Here is a 24326-nt window from a genome sequence, read left to right on the forward strand (position 1 = left end):
GCAAACTTACAGATGCTGTTTGAGCTGTGCCAAGCCATATAGATATGATGGTAGAGAGAATAAAGGAGTGAGCTAAGCACACATTCTTGAGGTGTGCCTGTGTTGATTGTCAGCAAGGAGAAGATGTTATTACCAATCTATTATTAGCACTTATGCATAAATTTATTAAATGCTTTGTGTATTTTATTCAGGTGGCAACATAATTTTTTGTTGCATTTTTGCCAATTGTCAAGGCATACTGCATGTTCCTCAACTGAATTCATAATCTGTTTGGCACATTGTGCAGCAACAAATGTAATTTTTCTCTCTCCCTCTCCCCCTCCCCCTCCCTCACAGGGTGATGAAGAGCTGGCAATTGATGTTATGGATCGATTAAGCCCTTCCATCTTGGAAAGCTTTATACACCTCACTGGAGCAGACCAGGTAGAGTAGTGAGATGGAACTGATTGATACTTTTTGGCCTGAAATCTGTTGTTTGTTGACAGTTTTGAGCACACTGTAAGTATGTTTTATGAACCTAGTTTGTTATCCAGAGATTTTTTTTAGTGTTCATTTTTGTCCTGTTCTGAGGTACCGGATACATCTATAAATATAAACAAGCAACCACCCTCCCCACTGCATTCCTAAAGTCGGAATAAAAATTAAGTAATATGTTTCTTATGTGATAGCCCTATATTTTAGCTGTAGAGTTCTTGATGAAGGCCATATTAATAATACAGTGGTTTTATACAGTAATAATACAGTAATACGACCAGTACACAAATTTGGTGTTTCTCACCAGGGCATTAAGAGATATTATTTTGTATCTCCTGCCCCTTTTCTTATCAGATGGATTCACATTAATGATTCACTACACTGTATCTGTATTCCTGATATAACTTATTTTCTGTGTATTTGAGTTACTGGTTGATTCAAAGTGATTGTTCTTCAATGACACTCCCTTCCAAAAGTGCAGCTAGACACCATGTAAACAAAGTATCACACTCATAAATGATGTCTGTCCCAACTAAATCATTGATGATATGGAGAATTATTGTGCAAGGTACAATAATTACAACAGCTGTTCTTGATGTAATTGTGTCCCGATGGAGGATATGATGATATGCATGTTGAAAGAAATCTCTCAATCTGTTTAATGGTTGTTTTTTTATCTTGAGCTGTTATATACAACTTTGTATTAATATAATTTCCTTTGGTGTTGTTTATACAAAGCAGTTCTAATTTTAAAATACTTTTTCTCAAATCAGACAAACTTGCTGTTTTGTCCCAGTGGGATAGACCTCCAGACTCTGGCAGAATGGAGTTCCTCTCCCATCAGTCATCAGTTTGATGTGGTCAGTCCTTCACACATTTGGATATTTGCACATGTGACACAGGGTCTGGACCCTTGGGTTATCAGCTTATCAAGCTTCCTCAAGCAAGAAAATTTGCCCAAACATTGTCCCTCAGCACTGAGTTTTGCATGGATGTATTCATTTACTCGTCTACAGATGCTTTCTCCACAAGTAGATATAAAGTGAGTCCTTCTGCTCTAATTGTAAGAACTTAATGGTAACCACTGCCTTGGTCTCTTCTCAGTTAAACACAATTTATCCTTTTCCTTCTTTATTAGCATTTTAAACTAACTAAAGAATGTGAGTAGTATTTGTATATTTCTTCTGGCTTGATTTATTTCTACATCAGTTACATGAAAATATTAATCTCATCAAAACTTAGATTTGTTAACCTACTTGTAAAATTTTAAGTGATTGAAATGCTCAAGTATTTGTGTTTTTCATTTTATCAAAGCAACTTTAATTTAGTAAGCTGGTAAGTTTGAAAGGGGAGTTACCAAAGTCTGAGCATATTTAACCATTAAAAATTTTCTTTTTTCTTTTATACAGCAGTCCTATAAATGCCAAGAAGGTGAGCACCACAATTGGCAATGATTCGTACATTGGGCTTTGGAGAAATTACCTTATTCTTTGCTGCAGTGCAGCAACATGTAACATGACTCCTTCTGGGTCAGTGCGCTGCTCCCCTCCAGAGACGCTGGCGTCTACACCAGATAGTGGATATAGTTTGGATTCTAAAGTAAGTACAACTTGATTGTTTCAAGAAAACTAAAATAACAAATAGAGCATGATAACAATACAAAACTAATTTTAGATCTCTTAAAGAAGTTATTTAGACATTAAATGACTTAATTGTTTAATATTTGAAAAGAATACATCTGTAGGTTTATTTCTATTTGAGATGATTTCTAGATTGCACCTGTAATGAGATGCCAGGGGTAGTGATGGAAGCTGAATTATTGGTGGTATTGCAGAAGTTTTCAGATAGGCACATGAAGATGCAGGGAACGGAGGGATGTGGGTCATGTGAAGGTATTTAATTTAAATTGGCATCACGTTTGGCACAGACTAAAGTGCCTATTTTTGTGCTATACTGTTCTATGTTTGCAGGTGAGGCTTACTTGAAGAGAGTCACCCACACTCCAACCAAATTGAGCCTTGGCTGTCATTTGGAATAATCTATGTATACTTCTGGCATTTTTCTACTTCAACAAGGATTTGTCCTATTTGATGAGTTTGACTTTAACATTAGTAGGAAGTGGGAGTGGTTAGAATAAAATTAACTCTGGTTTGGATTCATTCTAATGCCAGTTTGGAGAAAAGCACCTCCACTCCATCTGCCATTTGTGGAACTGCCCGGTGGCCAAATGTTTCAATTTCAATTCCAAATCCCGGTTCCGTTCCGACATGTCGGCCTATGGCCTCATTTTGTGCCAAGATGAGGCCACTCTCAGGGCGGAGGAGCAACACTTTGTATTTCGTCTGTGTAGCCTCCAACCTGATGGCATGAATATCTATTTCCCCTTCTGGTAAAAAAAAACTCCTTCCCCATCCATTCTTCCAATATTCTTCACTCTGGCCTTTTACTTCTCACCTACCTATCACTTTCCCCTAGGTCCTGTCCGCCTTCCCTTTCTCCTGTGGTCCACTCTCCTCTTCTGTCAGATTCTTTCTTCTCCAACCCTTGACCTTTCCCACCCACCTGGCTTCCCCTATGATCTTCCAATTAGCCTCCTTCCCTTCTCCCACCTTTTTATTCTGGGCGTCTTCCCACTTCCTTCTCAGTCTTGAAAAAGAGTCTTGGCCTGAAATGTCAACTGTTTATTCATTTCCATAGATGCTACATGACCTGCTGAGTTCCTCCAGAATTTTGTGTGAATTGTTTTGGAAAATATTTGATTTTTTTTTTCTCTTTTAGGCATACATTGCCTCTCAAAGGCTGTAGATTGGATATTTTTTACTAAATTACACACTTGGCATTTGTGGTTGCTGTTGCAGGGCGGTTAACTGCCCATTGGGATTGTCCCTGATGTTGTATTCTTGAAGAAGGTGATGGCTGGCACATGGAAGGCTGGTGGAAGCTGTGTTGGGGGGAGATTTGAGTTGAAGTGAAAAGAAGTGAGGGAGGACAGGAATCGGCTGTGAAAGCTGAGGAAATGTATACATTCCAAGTAGTGTTTGCATATCATCATTGTGTGCGTGTGCACGTGCACGTGTGTGGCATGATTTGGTTTGCATGAGTGTGGGTGTGCAAGTCACTGCATGAGTGTGCAAATACACATCTGCTATCTCAAACAGTCCCATTGCCCCTCTCATTTCCCAGTATCCCTGGAAATTATTCTTTCTCATGTAACTCACCTTTGATTATTTTGGCCATTACCCTACAACAAAGGGTCGTTTACAGTGGCCAATCGCCATGCCAGAACTAAAGAAAAAAACAAGAAAGCTCTAATGTTAGCTTAAAAAAAAAGCAAATACTTACCTTCCAGTTCACCCAAGCTTTGGTTAAATGCACTTAATCAAGTCCAAAGTTTACTCAGTTTATTGTTGCCCTTGACAGCTCCAGCAGCTTCAGTCTATTGGGGTCCATAATTCCAAAACTAAAATCTAGAATTTAAAAAACTTGCAGTGGAGGATGGGAAGTGATTTGACTGATATAGATTGATACATTTGATTAAAATGCAGTCGGTAAACAATGGCAAACACAGAATATTTTCAAATTGTCAATTGGAAGTAAGTCCATGAAGAAAGTTAGGGATAGTATTATTTGAAAAGAAGTTGTTAATTTTATTGTAATGAAATATTGGGAGATTTGTGAAGCACTCACATAAGATCAAAAAATCAATCAAGAGAGAAAAAATAAAATTTTGAAGTAAGAAATAATTTTTGAAAAGAATAGTGTAGCAAAATGGATATAGGATTCACTGAGACAGTGAAATTAAATGGGGAGTAGTGGGTAAAGGAATGGCAAAGGCGCAAGTAAGTATTTTTTCCTTATTGTCTTTTAAGCAATAACTATCAGAAATGGAGTGTAACCATTATTCTAACGACTACAAGGAATTTCAAATAATTAATATCATTAAAAAAGGGAGTGCTGGAGAAATAAAGATAATTAAAACTAGATAAATCCCTTCAAATCAATAGTTTTATCACATGGCTCTACATGAAGTGGCTACAGTGGTCTCAGATGCCTTGGTAATGATCTTTTAATGCTGCTTAGATTCTGGAAAATCTAACAGTCATTAATAACACATATAATGCTGAGGAACTTAGCGGGTCAGGAAACATCTGTGGAAGGAAATGAACAGCTAACATTTTGCATCAAGATCCAGTTGTGGAATAGATAATGAGCATGCTTGTGATCTTGCTGGGTTAATGATACACTAGCAAGTTTGGAAGGCATTGATATTTGCCATTACTAACTTGGTTGATATATGCCATTACTCCATTTTTGGCTTTCTATAAATAACCACTGATCATTCTTGAGAACAGCAGGAACAGGGCTGGCAAATAATATTTTCAGGTTGTGTATGGCTTTTGAATGCCAAAATGAAGACAGTAGGGTTAATTTTCATGTGAATCACACTCTGTACCTATATTGTTTGACTTTACCAAGCTAATTTATCTGAACTAACTAATCCTCAAATTGTACTTAGCTGGAAAAATATCAAGTAAAATATAAACATAAATTCTGCACAATTTTTACAAGATCACAATTAGAAGGAAAAAAAACAAAGTCCATTGGAGTTCCAAGTGGTCAGAGTGTGCTAAACTCTAGTGATTAAGATTGTGCGGTCATTTCAATAATCACATGGTTGAAGGAATGTAGCTGATTTTGAACTGGGTGGTGTGAGATTTCAGTCTTCTGTACCCTCTTCCTGATGGTAGCAGTGTGAAGGTAGCATGGTATAGATGTTGATGATAGTTGTTTCTTTCTCATCCCTTATCTATACTTTGAAACAAAGCATCCAAATTTACAAATAGCAAAATCCCACAACTTGCAGTTCTTTTTGCTAGAAGAGTTAACTAACTGAGAAGGATAATTCCCAGCTTTTAATTGACAGTATATTTTCTAACCACATATGGCGTCTTGATTTGGAATTTCATCCAGAATAAAGGCCTCTTTCTGTGCTTGTGTGACTGATGTCATTATAGATGTCCTTTAATGTTCATGTTTGTATCATGGACTGAAACCATAACTTGGTCTCAATTAAGAATGTTGTTAACCAAGCCAACTTCGTACGTCTAGTAGTAACCTGAGGATTAAATAGCATGAAGTTCTGAAAATATAAATCTTGTATTGATTTGAATCATCGTGTAATTTCAGGTAATTGGCATTCCGTCCCCATCCGCATTGTTCAAGCTTATAGTACCAATGATGCGCTCTGAGAGCATGGAAATTACAGAATCTCTGGTGCTGGGGCTTGGCAGGACCAACCCTGTAGCATTTAGGTAAGAACATTTCATTGCAGAATTTTCAAACGTCCTCAGCACAGACAAAACTTGAGATATGTTTGATTTGATTTCTCTTTCAAACTATTATGAGAGCAATGCACATGATGCTAATTTTGAAAAATAGCAGAATATTGGTAGCTCGGGTTGGCTGTTTGGAAGTTTGGTTAATCGCTGAGCTTGGTAAAATGTTTGGAGATGTTTCGGCTCCAATCTGCATGGAGCCGAAATGTCTGCAAACTTTTTGCCCAGCTCTGTGAAGATGGACCCAAACTTCCATGATGCAGACTCACCCAACCTTTCAACATTTATTTTGAAGTTGCTTCTAAACCTGCTCAGTTATGCTTAATCAAACTTAAGTGTTATGTTCAAAGAAGCAATTCTCTTATGTCCTTAATTGCTTGATATATCTGTGACCCTACATTTAAAGAGACAGTACAGTTTTCCTGAATTCCCACTTTCTAGTCAAGTGCAAAAACTTATCCAATATTCAGTGCCCTTCATTTCGAACAAAAATTAACATTAATTTGCAAACAATGTTGAATATAGTTTCTATTTTGTGACTTTTTAGCCCAACAAAAGAGAATTCTGAATAGGTTATTTTTTGCTTTCTCCTTTGTTGCAGGGATTTGATAGAAGAACTTCACCCCATTATTAAAGAAGCACTTGAAAGAAGACCAGAGGTAAATTTTTTTTAAATGGTCTTTTTCTTCATTAACATTTCAAATCATCTGACAAATTTTGATTTTGTTGTGAATAGATTTTCCAAAAGTGTTTTCACATTGGGAAGCAGTTCCAAAATGTCTAATTGATAAAGAACATTGTGCTGTTTAAGCATTATTTACAAGAATTTTGATATTTTAATCCTTTGGGAATTCATCTAAACAGATTGATGCATTTTCTTTCCTTATTGACACATAATTGACAACAATAACGGATAATTCCTGAGTCCAGGTTGACAATATGTAAACTCGACATACTGATACAGCCAATCCATAAAATTGCTACATTACTGTGCAAGTCTTAGGCACCATAGCTATATCTATGTGCTATATAGCTATTTTGCACCGTACTGTATATTAAATGTTATCATGCTTTTGAGTTGTTATAAGACTATAGAACCATAAGACTTAGGAGCAGAATTAGGCCATTCAGCCCATTGAGTCTGCTCTGCCATTTCATCATGGTTGATCCATTTCCTTCTCAACCCCATTATCATTCCTTTTCCCTGTAACCTTTCATCCCTGACTAATCGAGAGCCTACCACCTCTACCATAAATACACACAATGACCTGTCCTCCACAGCCACTTATAGCAACAAATTCCACAGACTTACCATCCTCTGGCTAAAGAAATTCCTCCTCATCTCCATTCTGAATGGGGGTTCCTCTATTTTGAGGCTGTGCCCTCTGGTCCTGGACTCCCCCACCATAGGAAACATCCTCTCCATATCCACTCTGTCTAGGCCTTTGAACATTCGATAGGTTTCAGTGGGACTCCCCCCATCATTCTTCTAAATTCTAGTGAGCAAACCCCCAGAGCCGTCAATTGCTTCTTATACAATGAGCCTTTCCTTCCCAGAATCATTCTTGTGAACATCCTCTGAACCCTCTCCAATGTCAGCACGTTACTTCTAAGATAAGGGGCCTAAAACTGCACAGAATACTCCAAGTGAGGCCTCACCAGTGCCTTATAAAGCCTTAACATTACATCCTTGTTTATTGTATTCTAGTCCTCTCAAAATGAATGCTACTATAGCCTTTGCCTTCCTCACTACTGACTCAATCTGTGAATTAACCTCTAGGGAATTCTGCACAAGGACTTCCAAGTCCCTTTGCACCTCAGATTTTTGAATTTTCTTCCTGTTTAGAGATTTGTCCATGCTTGTATTTCATCTACCAATGTGAATGACCATACACTGTATTCCATCTGCCATTTTCTTGCCCATTCTCCTAATCTAAGTCCATCTGCAGCCTCCATGCTTCCTCAACACTACCTGCCCCTCCACCTATCTTCATATTGTCTGAAAACCTAGCCACAAAGCCATGAATTCTGTCATCCAAATCATTGATCTACAGCATTAAAAAGAAGCAGGCCCAACCCCTGGAACATCACGAGTCCCCAGAGGCGAGTCAGGAAAAGCTCCCTTTATTCCCACTCTTTGCCTCCTGCCAATCAGCCACTGTTCTACACATACCAGTATCTTTATTGTAATACCATGGGCACACTTATCTTGTTAAGCAGCCTTATAGAAACATAGAAAATAGGTGCAGGAGTAGGCCGTTCGGCCCTTCGAGCCTGCACCGCCATTCAGTATGATCATGGCTGATCATCCAACTCAGAACCCTGTACCTGCTTTCTCCCCATACCCCCTGATCCCTTTAGCCACTAGGGCCATATCTAACTTATGTGCAGCACCTCATCAAAGGCCAACTGAAAATTCAAGTATTCAACCTCCATTGATTCTCCTTTGTCTAAAACAGTTATCTACAGGACCACTTGCACTTGTAGATGAAGTTTTGTCATTTATAATTGTAAAAGCATATTGATTGTTACTTCAAAATGTACTAATGCATTTTTACATTTCTGCATATTGTTCAGGTAGATATAAATCTGTGCAATGGAAAAATATTACAATTCTTCAGCATCTTTTATGAACTTTTGTCATAACAAAGCACTAGAGAATACATTTTGTAGTGTGAACACTAACAAAGATTTTGCTTTTTTTTTTAGGCAATAATTCTCCAGCAGTCTGCCTACATTTGCCCCATATATGTGAGCAGGTTTAGTACCTTGGTGAATGCATATCTGAATACAAAAGGTTTTTATTAAGTATTTTGCATCATTTCTCACTGTGGAAGACACTAGCAGTACACTGGAAGTTCTAGGTGTGAAGTTACTGTATCTTGAGAGAAAGTTTTTGGGAAACTGAAAGGTCTGAAGGTAGATAAGTTACCTGGACCAGATGGTGTACACCCCAGAGTTCTGAAAGAGGTGGCTGAAGAGATCATGGAGGCATTAGTAATGATCTTTTAAGAATCACCAGATTCTGGAATGTTTCTGGAAGACTGGAAAATTGCAAATGTCACTCCACTCTTCGAGAAGGGAGAGAGGCAGAAGAAAGGAAACTAAAGACCAGTTAGTCAGATCTCAGTGGTTGGGAAGATGTTGGAGTCGATTATTAAGGATGAGGTCTCGGGGTTCTTGGAGGCATATGATAAAATAGGCTGTAGTTGGCATGGTTTCCTCAAGGGAAAATCTTGTCTGACAAATCTGTTGGAATTCTTTGAAGAAGTAACAAGCAGGATAGACAAAGTAGAATTGGTTGATGTTGTGTACTTGGATTTTCAAAAGGCCTTTGACAAGGTGCCAAACATGAGGCAGCTGAATAAGCTACAAGCCCATTGTATTGCAGGAAAGACTGTAGCATGGATAAAGCAGTGGCTGATTGGCAGCTGGCCGAGTGGGAATAAAGGGAGCCTGTTCTGACCAGCTACCGGTGACTAGTAGTGTTCCATGGGGTGTGTGTTGGGACTGATTCTTTTTATGTTATGTCAGTGATTTGGATGATGGAATTAATGACTTTGTTGCAAAATTTGTAGATGATATGAAGATGGGTAGAGGGGCAAGTAGTTTTGAGGAAGTAGAGGGGCTACAGTGGGTTTAGACAGATTAGGAGAATGGGAAAATAAATGGCAGATGGAATACAGTGACGGGAAGTATATGGTCATGCACTTTGGTAAAAGAAATAAAAGAGTTGACTATTTTCTAAATGGAGAGAAAATACAAAAAACTGAGACACAAATGGACTTGGGAGTCCTTGTGCAGGATTCCTTAAGGGTTAATTTGCAGGTTGAGTCTGTGGTGAGGAAGACAAATGCAATGCTAGCATTCATTTTGAGAGGATTAGAATATAAAAGCAAGGATGTAAGGTTGAAGCTTTATAAAGCACTGGTGATGCCTCACTTGGAATATTGTGAGCAGGTTTGCCCCCTTATCTTAGAAAGGTCGTGCTGAAACTGGAGAGAGTTCAAAGGAGGTTCACAAAAATTATTCCAGGATTGAATAGCTTGTCATATGAAGAGTGTTTGATGGCTCTGAGCCTGTTTTCACTGGAATTCAGAAGAATGAGGGTTGACCTCATTGAAACCCATCAAATGGTGAAAGGCCTTAATAGACCGGATGTTTCCTATGGAGGGAGACGCTAAGACCAGAGGACACAACCTCAGAATAGAGCAGCGTCCTTTTTGAATGGAGATGAGGAGGAAATGCTTTAGCCAAAGGGTGATGAATCTGTGGAATTTTTTGCCACGGGCAGCTGTGGAAGCCAAGTATTTATGTATATTTTAGGCAAAGGTTGATAGATTTTTGTTTGGTCAGGGCATGAAGGGATATGGAGGAAAAGGCGGGAGATTGGATCAGCTATGATGAAATGGCGGAGCAGACTTGATGGGCCAAATGCCCTGATTCTGCTTCTATACCTTATGGTCTTATGGTATTATATGCATTCACCAAAATCCCAAACATGCTCCAGCAACTAAACGTAGAATTCCACATCTTTTAAAGTGGGCAGGCTGCTGGTGTTTCTAAGCATTTCTGTGTGATTTTATTTATTTTGAGGATTAAAGCTTTCTTTTTGATGATTAAAAATTTGCAACACTGACAGACAGAACTAGAAACCTGTCTGTTCTGTCAGGCATGTGCCATTTTAGTAGCTTGTGGATAGTGCTCATTCTTGACTACTCATGTCCAGATTGCATTGTGCCAGACCTTGATACCATGCAGGGCCTTAGTGCTGGGATTCGGGGGTTGGAGGGAAACATTTTCAGCAAGTTCTGATTTTCCTTTTATAAAGTGTCCGTTATGCACTGAGGGCAGTGAGGGCAGTAATAAAGGTCCCCCATCTCTGGTGGTGTTTTATGTTTCTTTCCTTCATCGTGTCAGTAGCTTCCTCTTGGTGTTCACTACGGTCAGTCATGCAAGTCCTGACTGGAGACTCGGGAATACTGTTGCACTCAGAAGTAGAAGAATTCTTCTTTGCTCTTTCCATAACAATTCTATAACAATGGTGAATCCTTACAGCATTCCTTAGTCTCTACTGAGCAAATTCCAATCTACAGGACACATAACTACCAACTTCTATACACTTGATTCCACAAACAGTAATTGAATAAATGTGAGAGTCATCTTAATGGTATTATGTGTGGTTATGATTGGCAAACTGAATGTACAGAAATCCTGCTCTTTGAGAGCCATTTAACAGACTTGTTCTAAAGGCTCTGGCAAGAATTGACACTTCTGTCTGTGCAGCACTGTCTCTATAATGCACTGATGTGCTAGCTTGGATCTTAAGTTCTAATCCAAAAGTATATCTTCTACCTCTGGCGTAGTTTCAGAAGATGGCTATAAGAAATCATAGAATGTTTAAACACTCACCTAAAATTGCCTTTGCTGATGGCACATATATCAAGTTCTCAGAGCCCAGGGATCATCATTTCTTACTGCTGGCTCATCCTTCCTACGTCAGCCCCTCAACCTCACAACCTTGATAAAACAGCCATACTACTGAGCTTTAAGATTGAGTACTCAAGCTTCAGTCTAGCATATTTATTCTGAAAGTTCAGTTCTGCACAAATTTCTTTCATGCTGGTCTGGCTTGATGAGTCTTATGGGTACTGTCTGTCTGTGTAGATACTATTATGACACTTCATTTAAATCAATCAAAGTAACCTTCAAATCCCCAAACTGTAACCCCACCTGAATATTTGCATAGTATCTGTCATTCAGTTTATATAATTGGTAGTTGTATTTTCTGGTATAAAATAACAATCTCAAGAGAAAGTGCTGCTGGCATCATTGAAGAAGTGTCTGTGGGCACGTGAATTTCTTAGGTATCAAGGGCTACGGGCCAGTTGTTTGAAGATGAGATTAATATGGAAGGGTGTCCACTGGCCAATGTGAATGCAGCGGACGAAAACGGTATTTCCATGCTGTAGGACTACATGAGTAATGTCTTTAGTAATCTTATATCGTCTGTTACAACATCTACTTGTTTGGAAATTAATTGACTATGTACAGATATTCAGTAATATCTTTTTATGGTTGATAAATCTGTTGAATTCTTGAATGAGTTTTATTTTGAATTATTTTAACTACTATTGGATAGGTTGTTGAAGCATGAGAATGATGTAACATTTTATGTGTGTCATGCAGAATATGAAACGACGCAGGCGTCGAGACATTTTGCGAGTGCAACTCGTAAGGATCTTTGAACTACTGGCAGATGCTGGTGTAATTAGTCACAGGTAAAGAATTAATATACAATTCAAGTTTCCTTTTTAAAAAATGCAACACAAGTGTTATGCTGTCGAAGAGAGATCAGATAAGCTTGGGCTTATTTTCTTTGAAATAAAGGAGACAAGAAGGTGATCTGATAGAAGGGGAGGGGAGAGTTCTTACAAAGTGGTTGATGTCTAGATCTCACTGTCAGAGGAAGAAGTGGAATCGGATAGAACCACTGTGTTTATGAAACGTAAATGGCATGAAAGGGCAAGAAATAGAAAGATACAGACCTAGTGTGGGCAAATGTTGGCTTGGAATTGGTGAGCCAAAGAACCCATTTTTGTGCTCTACAACTCTATGACTGTAAAGAAGCAATGTAGTTATTAATTGCATGATAGTGTTAAAGTTAAGTCAGCCTTAATCTTCACTAAATTTAAGTAGCTGCACTCAGCTAAGCCAGCAATGATCCCAGTATTCATAGTGAGAAAGCACAGTGCCATGGTGGGGTTCAGTAGCTGCGTTCTACACGGCTGAACGATTTAACAAAATTTACAGTCAAAGCATTGTCTTTTGTTCTGACTACAATTTTGCAGCTATACCATGCTCCTCCACCTCTCCCATTTCTAGCTAAACCACACACATCATAAAGTTAGTGCTCTTAACTACGGGCTAAACTTTGGGCTGCTTTCTTCTCTATCATTAAGATTGAGTACTGTCATTTTAATAAAATTCATTCCTCCCGGTACCACAGATGAGACAAAAATAGGCCTGCGTAAATTTTGAAAAGGAAATTTGAATAAAGGAGCAACTGTTTTGACTGTTGCTAAAGTAGAGTCAAAAACCAGGCATTGTCAGCCAATTACCTCAGCTCCTAACCCTGAAAAAGCTTATGCTACAGATCAAGACTATGATGGATTTCTTGCTATATGGCTGAATAATTTTAGTGCCAATAACAATGAAGGATCTTGATAGCATCCAGGGTAAATTGGCAATGGGATCTCTAGTTTTGGCACTCACTCCTTCCATTGCCAAACTACTCCATGCACTCACTGTGGCCATCCACACTCCCATTTTGAATGTGGTTGGGGAACACCGAAGAAAATGCTGCAAGCCAAATTCATGGCATCATAGGTTTCAATAGGTGCATTTAATCTACAATATACATCCTGAAATTCTTTTTCTTTGCAAGCATCCACTAAAACAGAGGTGTGCCCCAAAGAATGAATGATGGTTAAATGTTAGAACCCAACCCCCCCCCCCCCCCCCATAGATGATGGCTCAGTTGCTCAAGATAAGAGGAAAAATAGTGGTAGAACAATAATAGCACAAAGCAGGTAGCTACAGATTCAGGACTCCAAGGTGGGATGTTGCTTCTGTGATGCCAAAGTCAGGGGTTTCACAGAGTGGCTTCAGAGAATCCTAAAAGGGAAGCGTCAACTGATGGTGGACCCTATTGATACTAATAAACATGGGTGATTATAGGGATAAATCCCTGCAAGATTGAATTTGAGTTTGGAGATTAATTAATGACCAACACCTCAAAGGTCACCATCTCAGGGCAAATTATTTCATCTTCTGACTGTCACAATAGGAGGATGGACCCAAGGTCTTCACAGTGTCAAAGTTCAAAGTAAATTTATTATCAAAGGACATGTATGTCACTATATAGAACCCTGAGATTCATTTTCTTGCAGGCATACTCAATAAAATCAAAATAGAAAAATAACCATAAGAGAATGAATAAACAACTGCGCCAACTTGGGCGTTGAACCAGTGTGCAAAAGACAACAAACTGTGCAAATACAAAAAGAAAGAAATAATAATAAATAAGTAAGCGATAAATATCAAGAACATGAGATGACGAGTCCTTGAAAGTGAGTCCGTGGGTTGTGGGAACATTTCAACGATGGGGCAAGTGAATTTGAGTGAAGTCCCTTTGGTTCACAAGCCTGATGATTGAAGGGTAATAACTGTTCCTGAACCTGGTGGTGAGAGTCCTAAGGCTCCTGTACCATCTCCCTGATGGCAACAGCAAGAAGAGATCATGTCCTGGGTGATTGGTGTCCCTGATGATGGATGATGCTATCCTGCTTTGTGTAGATGCACTCAGTCATGGGGAGGGCTTTTTCTGTGATGGACTGGGCTTTATCCACTATTTTTTGTAGGATTTTCCATTCAAAGGTATTGGTGTTTGCATACCAGGCTGTGATGCAGTCCGTCAGTATACTCTCCAGTTTTAGATGTCATGCCGATTCTTCCTAAACTCTTCACAAAGTACAAACACTGCCGTGCTTTCTTCGTAACTGCACTTGCATGCCAGGCCCAGGACAGGTTCTTTGAAATGATAACACCGATGAATTTGAGCCTGCTGACCCTCACTACCTCAGATTCCCTGATGAGGACTGGCTCATAAACCTCTAGTTTCCTCCTCTTGAAGTCAATAATCAGCTCCATTGTCTTGCTGGCATTGACTAAGAAGTTGATGTTCTGGCATCACTCAGCCAGATTTTCAGCCTCCCTCCTCTGATTCGTCTCCACCTTTGATTCGGCCTACGACAGTGGTTTCATCGACAACCTTAAACCTTAAAAATGGCATTGGACCTGTGCATAGTCACACAGTTATAAGTATAAAGCGAGTAGAGCAGGGGGCTAAGCACACAGCCTTGAGGTGCATCTGTACTGATGGAGATCGTGGAGGAGATGTTGTTAACAAACCAAACTGATTGGGGTCTGCAGGTGAGGAAATCGAGGATCCAATTGCACAAGGAGGTATTGAGACCAAGGTCTTGAAGTTTATTGATCAGTTTTGAGGGGATGATGGTATTGAATGCCGAGCTGTAGTCAATGAAGAGCATCCTGATGTATGCATCTTTGCTGTCCAGATGTTCCAGCGTTGAGTGAAGAGCCAATGAGATGGCATCTGCTGTGGACCTGTTGTGCCAGTAGGCAAATTGAAGTGGATCCAAGTCGCTTCTCAGGCAGGAGTTCATATGTTTCATCAACAACCTCTCAAAACACTTCATCACTGTGGATGTAAGTGCTACTAGACGATAACCATTGAGGCAGGCTACCATGTTTTTAGACACCAGTATAATTGAAGCCTGCTTGAAGCAGGTGGGTACCTCAGACTGCCAAAGCAAAAGGTTAAAGATCTCAATGAACACTCCAGCCAGTTGATCGACACAGGTTTTTAGTACTTGGCCAGGTACCTTGTCTGGACTAGATGCTTTTTGTGGGTTCACCCTCCTAAAGGCTGCTCACACATTGGCCTCGGAGACTGAAATCACAGAATCATCAGAGGCTGTGGGAGTCCATGATGGTTCCTCCAAAATCTGATCAAAGTGAGCATTGATTTCATCTGGAAGCGAAGCCTGTTTTTGCCTGTGTCACTTGACCTTACTTCATAAGCGTTGATGGTATTCAAGCCGTGCCACAACTGTCGAGCATCCTTCATTGATTCAAATTTACTGTGGAATTGCCACTTCACCCATGGAGATGGCTTTTCAGAGATCATACCTAGACCTGTTGTAACTTACTTGGTCACCAGACTTGAATGCCGCTGATCTGGCCTTCAGCAGATTGTAGATCTCATGGTTCATCCAGGGCTTTTGGTTGGGGAAGACACTGAATGATTTTGTGGTGACACACTCATTTACAACTGTTTTAATAAAGCCCTTGACAACCACGGTTGTATTCATTCATTCATTCAGATCCACAGTTTGTAGAGCTATGGCCTCGAGGCCTGACTACTACAGATGTTCAGTCCTCTGTACAGAGCTAATACAGATGCTTAGCTCTGGTGTTAATTGTGTGGAATTTGCATGTTCTCTGGGTGCTTCATTTTCCCCTCGCATTTCAAAGATGGGTGTATTGGAGGCTTATTAATCACTGTAAATTGCCCTAAGGATGTAGGTGAGCAGTAGAATCTGTCTGGTGGGGGATGGTTGGTATAATTGATGGAAATCTGGGAAGAATAAAATGGGTTCAGTGTAACTGGGTGCAAGAGCTTTGCACAGGCTTAGTGTTCTGCAGGGCCTGTTTCTCTATATGTGACTTAATGAAGTTAATGTGCTTAAAGAGTTGCAGGAAGGATTTAGATTACTGGAAGCAGTTCTAGAGAAGGTGGGACCTCCTCTTAAAAAAAAATGAGATAACCTACAGACAGACAGCATTAGAGCCAGTATTCTAGCAGAGCTAGTTTTTTGTGCTTTGAGTGTTTAGCCTAAATGATAAGTGGATGGGAATCAAACAGGATGACTAGGGATTGTGAAACAAAGTCAGAAATTAAAAAAAAAACATCATTAGAGTGAAAAAGCAGAAGACAAGGAAACCAAGAATGAAAGGTGATTAGGGCCAGAATATTAAACAATGCTAAGATGATAAATAATGTCAAAAGGAAATTCTGAATATTTTGTATCTCACTGGTTCAGGTTTAGTTGTCATTCAATCATACCCATGAATACAGCCAAATGAAGCAGCATTACTTCGAGGCCAATGTACAAAACACAGGAACAACAGTCACACACAGCACAAGGCTATATGGTACATCAGGTATATACAGTCACAAAAAAATTAATAGTTCAAGACCCTGATATGATATTATACATGAAATAATAAGGTAGATGAACAATTACACAAATAGCAGTAAATGGTTCTGATTTGAAAGCCATTACAGATTTGAAACTTTTGTTTTTTATCCTGCGCAGCATGCACCTGCAGTTCACCAGAAGAATCAGCTTAAAAAACTTAGTTGTAACATTCCCTACATAGACAATAGACACAGTTTTCCAATATGATAATATATCTTTGCTGTTTGTAAGTGTTTCTGTACTGGGGATTCTCTGAATATATGTCATTTTCAGTTGTTCCATTATGACTGAAGTGTTTCACTGCGATATATATCACTCACTTTGACTCAGAAATGTTCTGTAGTGTCCTTCATTTGGTTCTTAGATGCAAAAGAAAGTGTTGGGAAAATGAAACTTAGTTTTAGCAATCATGAGGAAAAGAGAATGTTCTCAGGAAGGAAATAGTTGTATTTTATATGGAGTAGTATTTCCAGATGTGAAAAATTGGGACTGGAATGAAATATATTTTCTTTACAATTTCTGCATGAAAGCATTTTTATTTTCCTTCAAAAAGAAAATTACTTGCAAATTGCAAGTTGTTCTCAATAGATTGACGAATTTATGCCTATTTTACATGCAGCTGTGAATTCTTTACACTGTTAAGGTAAAAAGGAGAGCTCAAATTGAAGTTGAAAGAAGTCTTTATGATAATCCATATTGTAAATAGAATTTTCCTTCTGCAAAGTTTACAATTGTGAATGGTAATTCTTTGGAACTGATTAGCTTAACTAGTAGTGAAGCTGTTCTTTTGATTTTTGGGAACTGTCTACACTTGTTGAAGAACTGCTATCAGAGAGTTCAGAATACATGTACTATAAAGAATGTGGAGTGGATGTGGAGTCAGAATTTGCTTTCTTTTGAAATCAAGTTGTTTTCACTTGCTTTGAAGTCAACACTAGCTGTTACTCTGATAACAATTTGACCTCTTTCCAGCTGATTAGGAGAAAATAAACAGCTAAATTGAATAATAGTTTTTTGCTTGAAATTATATGAACTCTTTAAAATAAGTATATTTGATCTGATTGTGTTTTTTGTTGCTCTAATGTAGTCTTTTCTTTTCCCTATAATCAGTGGAAGTGGAGGCCTTGATAATGAATTACATTCCCTCAATAATACTTTGTTGGAGTATGTTGATTTAACTCGGCAGCTACTTGAAGCTGAGAATGATAAGGATTCTGACACATTAAAGGATATCCGATGCCATTTCAGTGCCTTAGTGGCAAATATCATTCAAAATGTTCCAGGTAGGATAATTATAACACAAGCACTGTGAAATGCCAGGCGATTTCTTATCTGAAAAGAGACTGTATTTAGTTACTACTGTCCATTTATAAGAGCATTATATCATTACCACCTTTGGTATTATCACCTCCTTTGGTCTTTGGGCAAGCAAACTAATCTGTACCAAGGTTTACTCCAATGTGTTAAATCAGATTGTCTTAACTTTCGAGATGCACTGCAACATTACAGTTAATTTTCTGTGATATTCCAATGCCAGTAAAGAAAAATGTACCAATTGGGAGAATTTCAAAATATAAATAGACCTATATTTTAAGCCCAAAATCTTGACTGCAAACAAACAAAATAAATTGTTTCCTGATGTTATTTAACAGTTGTGCGTCAGAGGGAGATTTTAATTAATTATTTTAATTATATTACAAATAATGCATTGTGCCAACTTTATTTTGGAATCATGCTAAAATTTATTTCTCATTTTCGTCTGTTCTTACAGTGCACCAACGCAGGTCTATCTTTCCACAGCAGAGCCTACGTCACAGTCTATTCATGTTGTTCAGCCACTGGGCTGGTCCCTTTAGCATAATGTTTACTCCCCTGGACAGGTACAGTGATAGGAACATGCAAATTAACCGACACCAGTACTCTGCATTAAAGGTATTAGACATTATTGTTTCTTTCATGATGAATATCCAGCAGTTGTCTTCTTGATTTTAATTGTAATGTATTAATGTTGCATTTTATCTTGGATATTTGCATTAGATATGACAGATATGTATTTCTTTAGGTGAACCACATATCCTAAAGATTAACAAGTACTATTTTGATTCATATGATAACATACTGTATACTCATTGATCTGAGCTCTTTTAGCTTGTAGAAGAACAAAAGTACGTGTAACTTTCCTGCATGAGTATACTGTATTTTGATTAAGTACGAGCTTCAATACAATCAGTCTCTCAGTACAAGGGGAAGTTATAATGGGTCATATTAAACACAAAGTGCACTGCAGATGCTGTGGTCAAATCAAGACGTACAAAAAAGCTGGATGAACTCAACAGGTCGGGCAGCATCCGTTGAAAGGAGCAGTCAACGTTTCGGGTCAAGACCCTTTGTACGTCTTGATAATGGGTCATATGCTTGACCTGACTGCAGCCCAGGTCCAGGCACCATTCAAAAGCTCGGTCATTCCTGCGTGCAATGACCACTTGGCCGGATAGCTGCAATTCGTGTTTCATGATGTTGAGATCTCCCTGGATTCAGGGATATTTAAAATTTGATTAAATGGATTGAATTGTTTATATAAAAAAAAATTATATTTTTTTCAAAATGAAGTCAGTAAAAGTAAAGAGTAAAGTTTTATAAATTAATTAAAATGTGAATATAATAGGAATAAAATAAAAAGTCCAAAATTAACCTAATCTTTTTAATAAAGATGGCTGACTTCATTCAAGTGAATGGTGGGACAGCCAAGTTCAAAACTAAAGAGTTGGATAAGAAATTGCATTTGACCTCCTGCATGTTTCTGACTCTTGCACTGTAGTACACTAAAGAGAAGTTGAAGACACATTGAATAGCAGAGGTCCAATAAGCAGTGTCTGCCTCCCATTTCAACACTTTATCTGCTTGTATATTTTTTTAATTCGCATGTGTACCACCTGCTGGTATCAACTAGAATGGGTTGGAATACCTATTTCTTAGAATAATTTCAGTCATTGTACAAATCACTTGAATGAACTGCATTACCACCCTTATTTTTGTCACAAAGCCACCTTTTTCAATTGCAGTGTATCACAGAAGGATCCAGGTAGCTCTGGATGCCTTCTACTTTTCCCCCCATTCGGATTGTATATGTAAGCCACCTTCTCTATAATGGTCTCCTGAGCAGTTTAGATTTTTAATGTGAGGCACCAACACTATCAATTGCACTGCTATGTCACACTCCTTTTATGATCCATTTTGTTCTGTTATCTCTCCCGATCCCCTGTACACATTGCAACTTCTCTCCAGTCGTTCATACTGTGGCATATTTTCTCTGGAAGGTTAGTTTAAACTCATTTTTATTCGCCATTTCTTGATCTCAGCTCAGTTGAGGTGCAGATATTCTATTCCAGAATTGGTTCCAAAGTTCAAAGAAGCTGAGGCACTTCCATCTGTAGCATTTCATCAGCAATATTTCAACTTACTTTTAATCTTAATATTCCTGTTCACATAAGCACAAAGAAAAACCAGATTCAGCCTTCAAGCAGGATTCTAAGATGTTAGAATTGAATATCTCAGTCTGGAAAAGTAGATATATGAATGCATTTTCACAGGAATTATAAACCCAGGCACAGTGCATATATAAAACGTGTGGAAGCAAAGTGATGTGAAGGGTACATCAAGATAGATAAAGAAAGCATACAGGATCCTGGGATTTAGAAAAACAACTTTCATACTTTGGTTGCCTGCGAGTCCATGTTAAGCTGTACAGAAAATTGGTTCGGCCAGAGCTACAGGATTGTGTCCAGTTATTAGTGGTAATATTATAGGAGAAATTGCAGATTTGTTGAAAATGTCAGTTATATGCAATATTCTTGTAAACTTTCTGGTCAGATCTGTCTTTTTAAATTGGGTAATGCTTTAAATAGTATTAGCTTTAATTTGTATTAGCTTTAATTTTTATCATACCTTTTGTGGCTTAGGTATACTTTGACTAAAATCTAGTTCAATCACATTTTAAAAATTTGATCATTTTAAAATGAATATTTTGTGTGAATTATTTTAACTCTATTCCATGCATTGCTCTTTAAAAGTTATAAACAATTGGAACTAACACACACAAAATGCTGGGGAATCTCAATAGGTCAGGCAGCATCTATGGAAGTGAGCGTAGTCGACGTTTCGGGCCAGAACCCTTCATCAGGACTGGAGAAAACTAGATGAGAAGTCAGAGTAAGAAGGTGGGGGAGGGGAGGAAGAAACACTAGGTGGTAGGTGAAACTGGGGGGGTGAGGGGGGAGTAAAAAGCTGATAAGTTGGTTGGTGAAGGAGATGCAGGGCTAGAGAAGAGGAAATCTGACAGGAGAGGTCAGGAAAGAAAGAAAAGGTGAAGGAGCATGATAGGCAGGTAAGGAAATAAGGTGAGAGAGGGAAAAGGGAATGGTGAAGGGGAGGGCATTACTGAAAGTTTGAGAAATTGATATTCATGCCATCAGGTTGGAGGCTACCCAGAAAGAATATAAGGTGTTGCTTTTTCAACCTGACTGTAGCCTCATTGCGACTGCAGAGGAGACCATGCACTGGCATGTCAGAATAGGAAAGGGAAGTGGAATTAAAATGGGTGGCCACTGGGAGATCCTACTTTTTCTGGTGGATGGAGCGTAGGTACTCAACAAACTGGTCTCCCAGTCTGCATCAGGTCTTACCGATATGCAGGAGGCCACACTGGGAACACTGGATTCAGTAAATGACCCCAACAGACTCACAGGTGAAGTGTCGCCTCACCTGGAAGAATAGTTTGGGGCAATGAACAGCAGTGAATTAGAATTTTTGGTTGACTGAAAGTCGAAATTCTTTCATGCCACTGATGCTATAAGGTTTTTGGATGTCACAGCATTAGGGAATGTGAACTGTAATGTTACCATCACCCATTTTTATGGCTGCATCATATTATAGTCCTTGCACTGCAGGACTTAGATTTGGGTTTAGGGATATTGAAATACATATGTTCAACATACTATGCCTATAACCATGAGTTTCAATCCCATCTTTCATCACTGCAGGCAATGTCAGCTGTACTATGTTGTGGACCTGTGTCAGATAATGTCGGTTTGTCTTCTGATGGCTACCTGTATAAGTGGTTGGATAATATTCTGGATTCCCAGGAAAAAAAGGTAGGAAACCTGTTTTAATTAAATGCTCTGTGATGTTGAGATACATCCGAGGATGTGCTGGGACTCATCATCAGCGATGTAAGCCTGAGATCATTGGGTGTTTCAGGTCTTTCAACATCAGACATCCTCACCCAGGCGACCTAGCCAGGGATGATTAGATCTCGACTTGTGTCCTGGCAGCATAGGTCCACAATTCACACCTCCGTCCATTGCTATCTGGAGGCACGCTCAGAAGCATCTGTGCTGGTCCTGATGGCTTTACTCTTTGCAACCCCCATTTTGCTAAGGAGGGAATAGGTGCTGCAAAGCGAGCAGCTAGCAAAACTTCTACAACCCACTTCTATGGGCTCACCATGTGCTCTCCACCCCTGTGTCTGGCACTGGTATGCCAGTTCCTGGTATTTGGCCACCTTACATTCAACCACCTCCTCAATTTGGTCTTCCCAAGGCACTGTTAATTCTACCATGACTACCTGCTTCAAGGTTTCTGACAGAATGACCATGTCAGGCCTTAGTGATGATGATGTGATGAAGTCAAGAAACTTTACTTTCTTGCCAAGATCAACTTTCAGTTGCCAGTCAAATGCTGTGGGAGCAAGCCTGCTGGTGATTTGGTCTGAGGCTGTGGTTGGTCTCCAATTTTGTAAAAGGCTATGGGCTCCGGTCATAATATTGAAAACAAAACAAAATTATTGTATCTCATTGCTTGTGTTCTGAAAACTCATTAAGTGAAACATAATATGATAATGTATGTAAATTTGCACTGTGTGAATTTAGTGCCATCTTTGAAGGCAAAATTGTTTAATACAGAATGCTTGTGCTAAAATTAAGCAGCAGCTCATGTAACTCATGATTGCCCCTGCTTGTTTTAGCAGTAAGCATTGTTTTGTGGACTAATTTATCACATAATTAATAAATTCTAATATGATGTTTCAATATCATCTTTTTGTTTTAGGTTCATCAGTTAGGTTGTGAAGCGGTAATGCTCTTATTGGAGTTGAATCCAGACCAGAGTAATCTTATGTACTGGGCTGTAGATCGATGTTATACAGGTTCAAGACGTGTGGCAGCTGGATGCTTCAAAGCAATAACCAATGTATTCCATAACAGGTATGAGTTTAATTTGTTACATATTGATGATTAGCGAATAATAGATATGTACACCTCTTGATGCACATGCCTATTCAAAAGGATGCATTGATTTTTTTTTAAATTGTTGGGTTTATTCAACAAATGAAAATCTGCTTTTATTTACCATAAGTCATAAATGTTTATAAATTGACCACTGGTTGGGAAATAAGAATTAGTTCATATTGAGCTGGAAGTCAGGAGTAGATGGGCAGTGACTTGGCCACCACTGCTGACCCACCAAATGGAATGTGTAGTGGTTAAATATCGAAACACTCTGTAAGGATTGGGCTCCACCTGTCAACATCTGCTCCTGTCCAAAAGCTATGATTGCCTCATCAAGTAACTGTAGAGTGCACCCTGGTGTATGATGCAAGCAAGTTTGATGTTAATTAACAAACTTTTTATTGCACTTGGTAGTCACGAACAATTGAACTACATTCATATTCCCCCTATTTATTCGTATGATTTGAAATTTCAGATCATTTATAGAAAACAGTTCCTGGAGAAATGAAATCAAACACAGAACCAAACTGGTGTATCTCTAGAATGACATTTACATTGCTATGATGTAGATAGACCTGTTGCAGACTAGTACCACTCACCTTTATTAAATGCATAAGATGAACACTTAGTGTGTAGAGAAATCTGAGAGTGCGGTGATCTATTATAATGGAAAAACCATGGCTTGAAGTGCAAAGTTCTTGACATGGTAGAAAATAGTAATCTGCAGAATCTCTAGTGTTAGCTTTACACTGATGTACACACGTTCCCTTGAATATCCACTTTAGTATTATTGTTTAGTTTCCCTCTGTGCTCTATCTTCAGCTTTGAATCTTCATTAAATATTGTACTATATAAATATGTTAGTGTGTTTACCCAAGGTTAGTACTACTTAATTAAGTATTTGTTCATGCATGCTTTGCTTGTAGTAATTGTAGCAAGTCTTGTTCGGCATCTAACCTTTTACATTTAATAATGCATGTCCTTGTGGAATTTCCTCACAGGGATTACCAATTTGACACAGTGACCCTGCTAAACCTGATACTTTTCAAAGCAGCTGATTCATCCAGAGAGATCTATGAAATTGCCATGCAACTGCTGCAGGTATGTGCATGTTTTGTAATGGAACGAGTGGAATTTTTAAAATGAAAAATGCATAACAATTTAAAGTATGTTTCTTTTCATTATTAAACCTTAGCAAAAATGTTTAATTCTATATCTGAATATTATGAATTTTGTAAATGTGTAATGATATTTCATTAACAGTATTCTCTCCTTTTCATCAATTCCAACACAGAAGATTTATCAAATTCAATGATCTGTCAATGCATGTGGAAATTCCATTACAGTTCACAGTCATTCTGAATTTAGGGATTGGAGTATATAAT

The 24326-nt window shown here is 38.6% G+C and overlaps 1 protein-coding gene across 10 annotated transcripts in view; it reads left to right on the forward strand.

Annotated features, from left to right (window-relative positions):
* The window catches only part of fryl (furry homolog, like), a 333936-nt gene that overhangs the window by 195261 nt on the left and 114349 nt on the right, over positions 1–24326 (forward strand). For all 10 annotated transcript variants that reach the window (XM_073064691.1, XM_073064693.1, XM_073064685.1 and 7 more), the window contains 11 exons: positions 337–423; positions 1248–1516; positions 1884–2073; positions 5662–5786; positions 6412–6469; positions 12000–12091; positions 17768–17940; positions 18429–18589; positions 21697–21807; positions 22763–22917; positions 23943–24042. In XM_073064691.1, the coding sequence (XP_072920792.1) occupies positions 337–423; positions 1248–1516; positions 1884–2073; positions 5662–5786; positions 6412–6469; positions 12000–12091; positions 17768–17940; positions 18429–18589; positions 21697–21807; positions 22763–22917; positions 23943–24042 (1521 nt within the window). The remainder of the gene's footprint in view (positions 1–336; positions 424–1247; positions 1517–1883; positions 2074–5661; positions 5787–6411; positions 6470–11999; positions 12092–17767; positions 17941–18428; positions 18590–21696; positions 21808–22762; positions 22918–23942; positions 24043–24326) is intronic.

Source organism: Hemitrygon akajei, chromosome 13 (assembly GCF_048418815.1).
Source record: "Hemitrygon akajei chromosome 13, sHemAka1.3, whole genome shotgun sequence".
NCBI lineage: Eukaryota > Metazoa > Chordata > Chondrichthyes > Myliobatiformes > Dasyatidae > Hemitrygon > Hemitrygon akajei.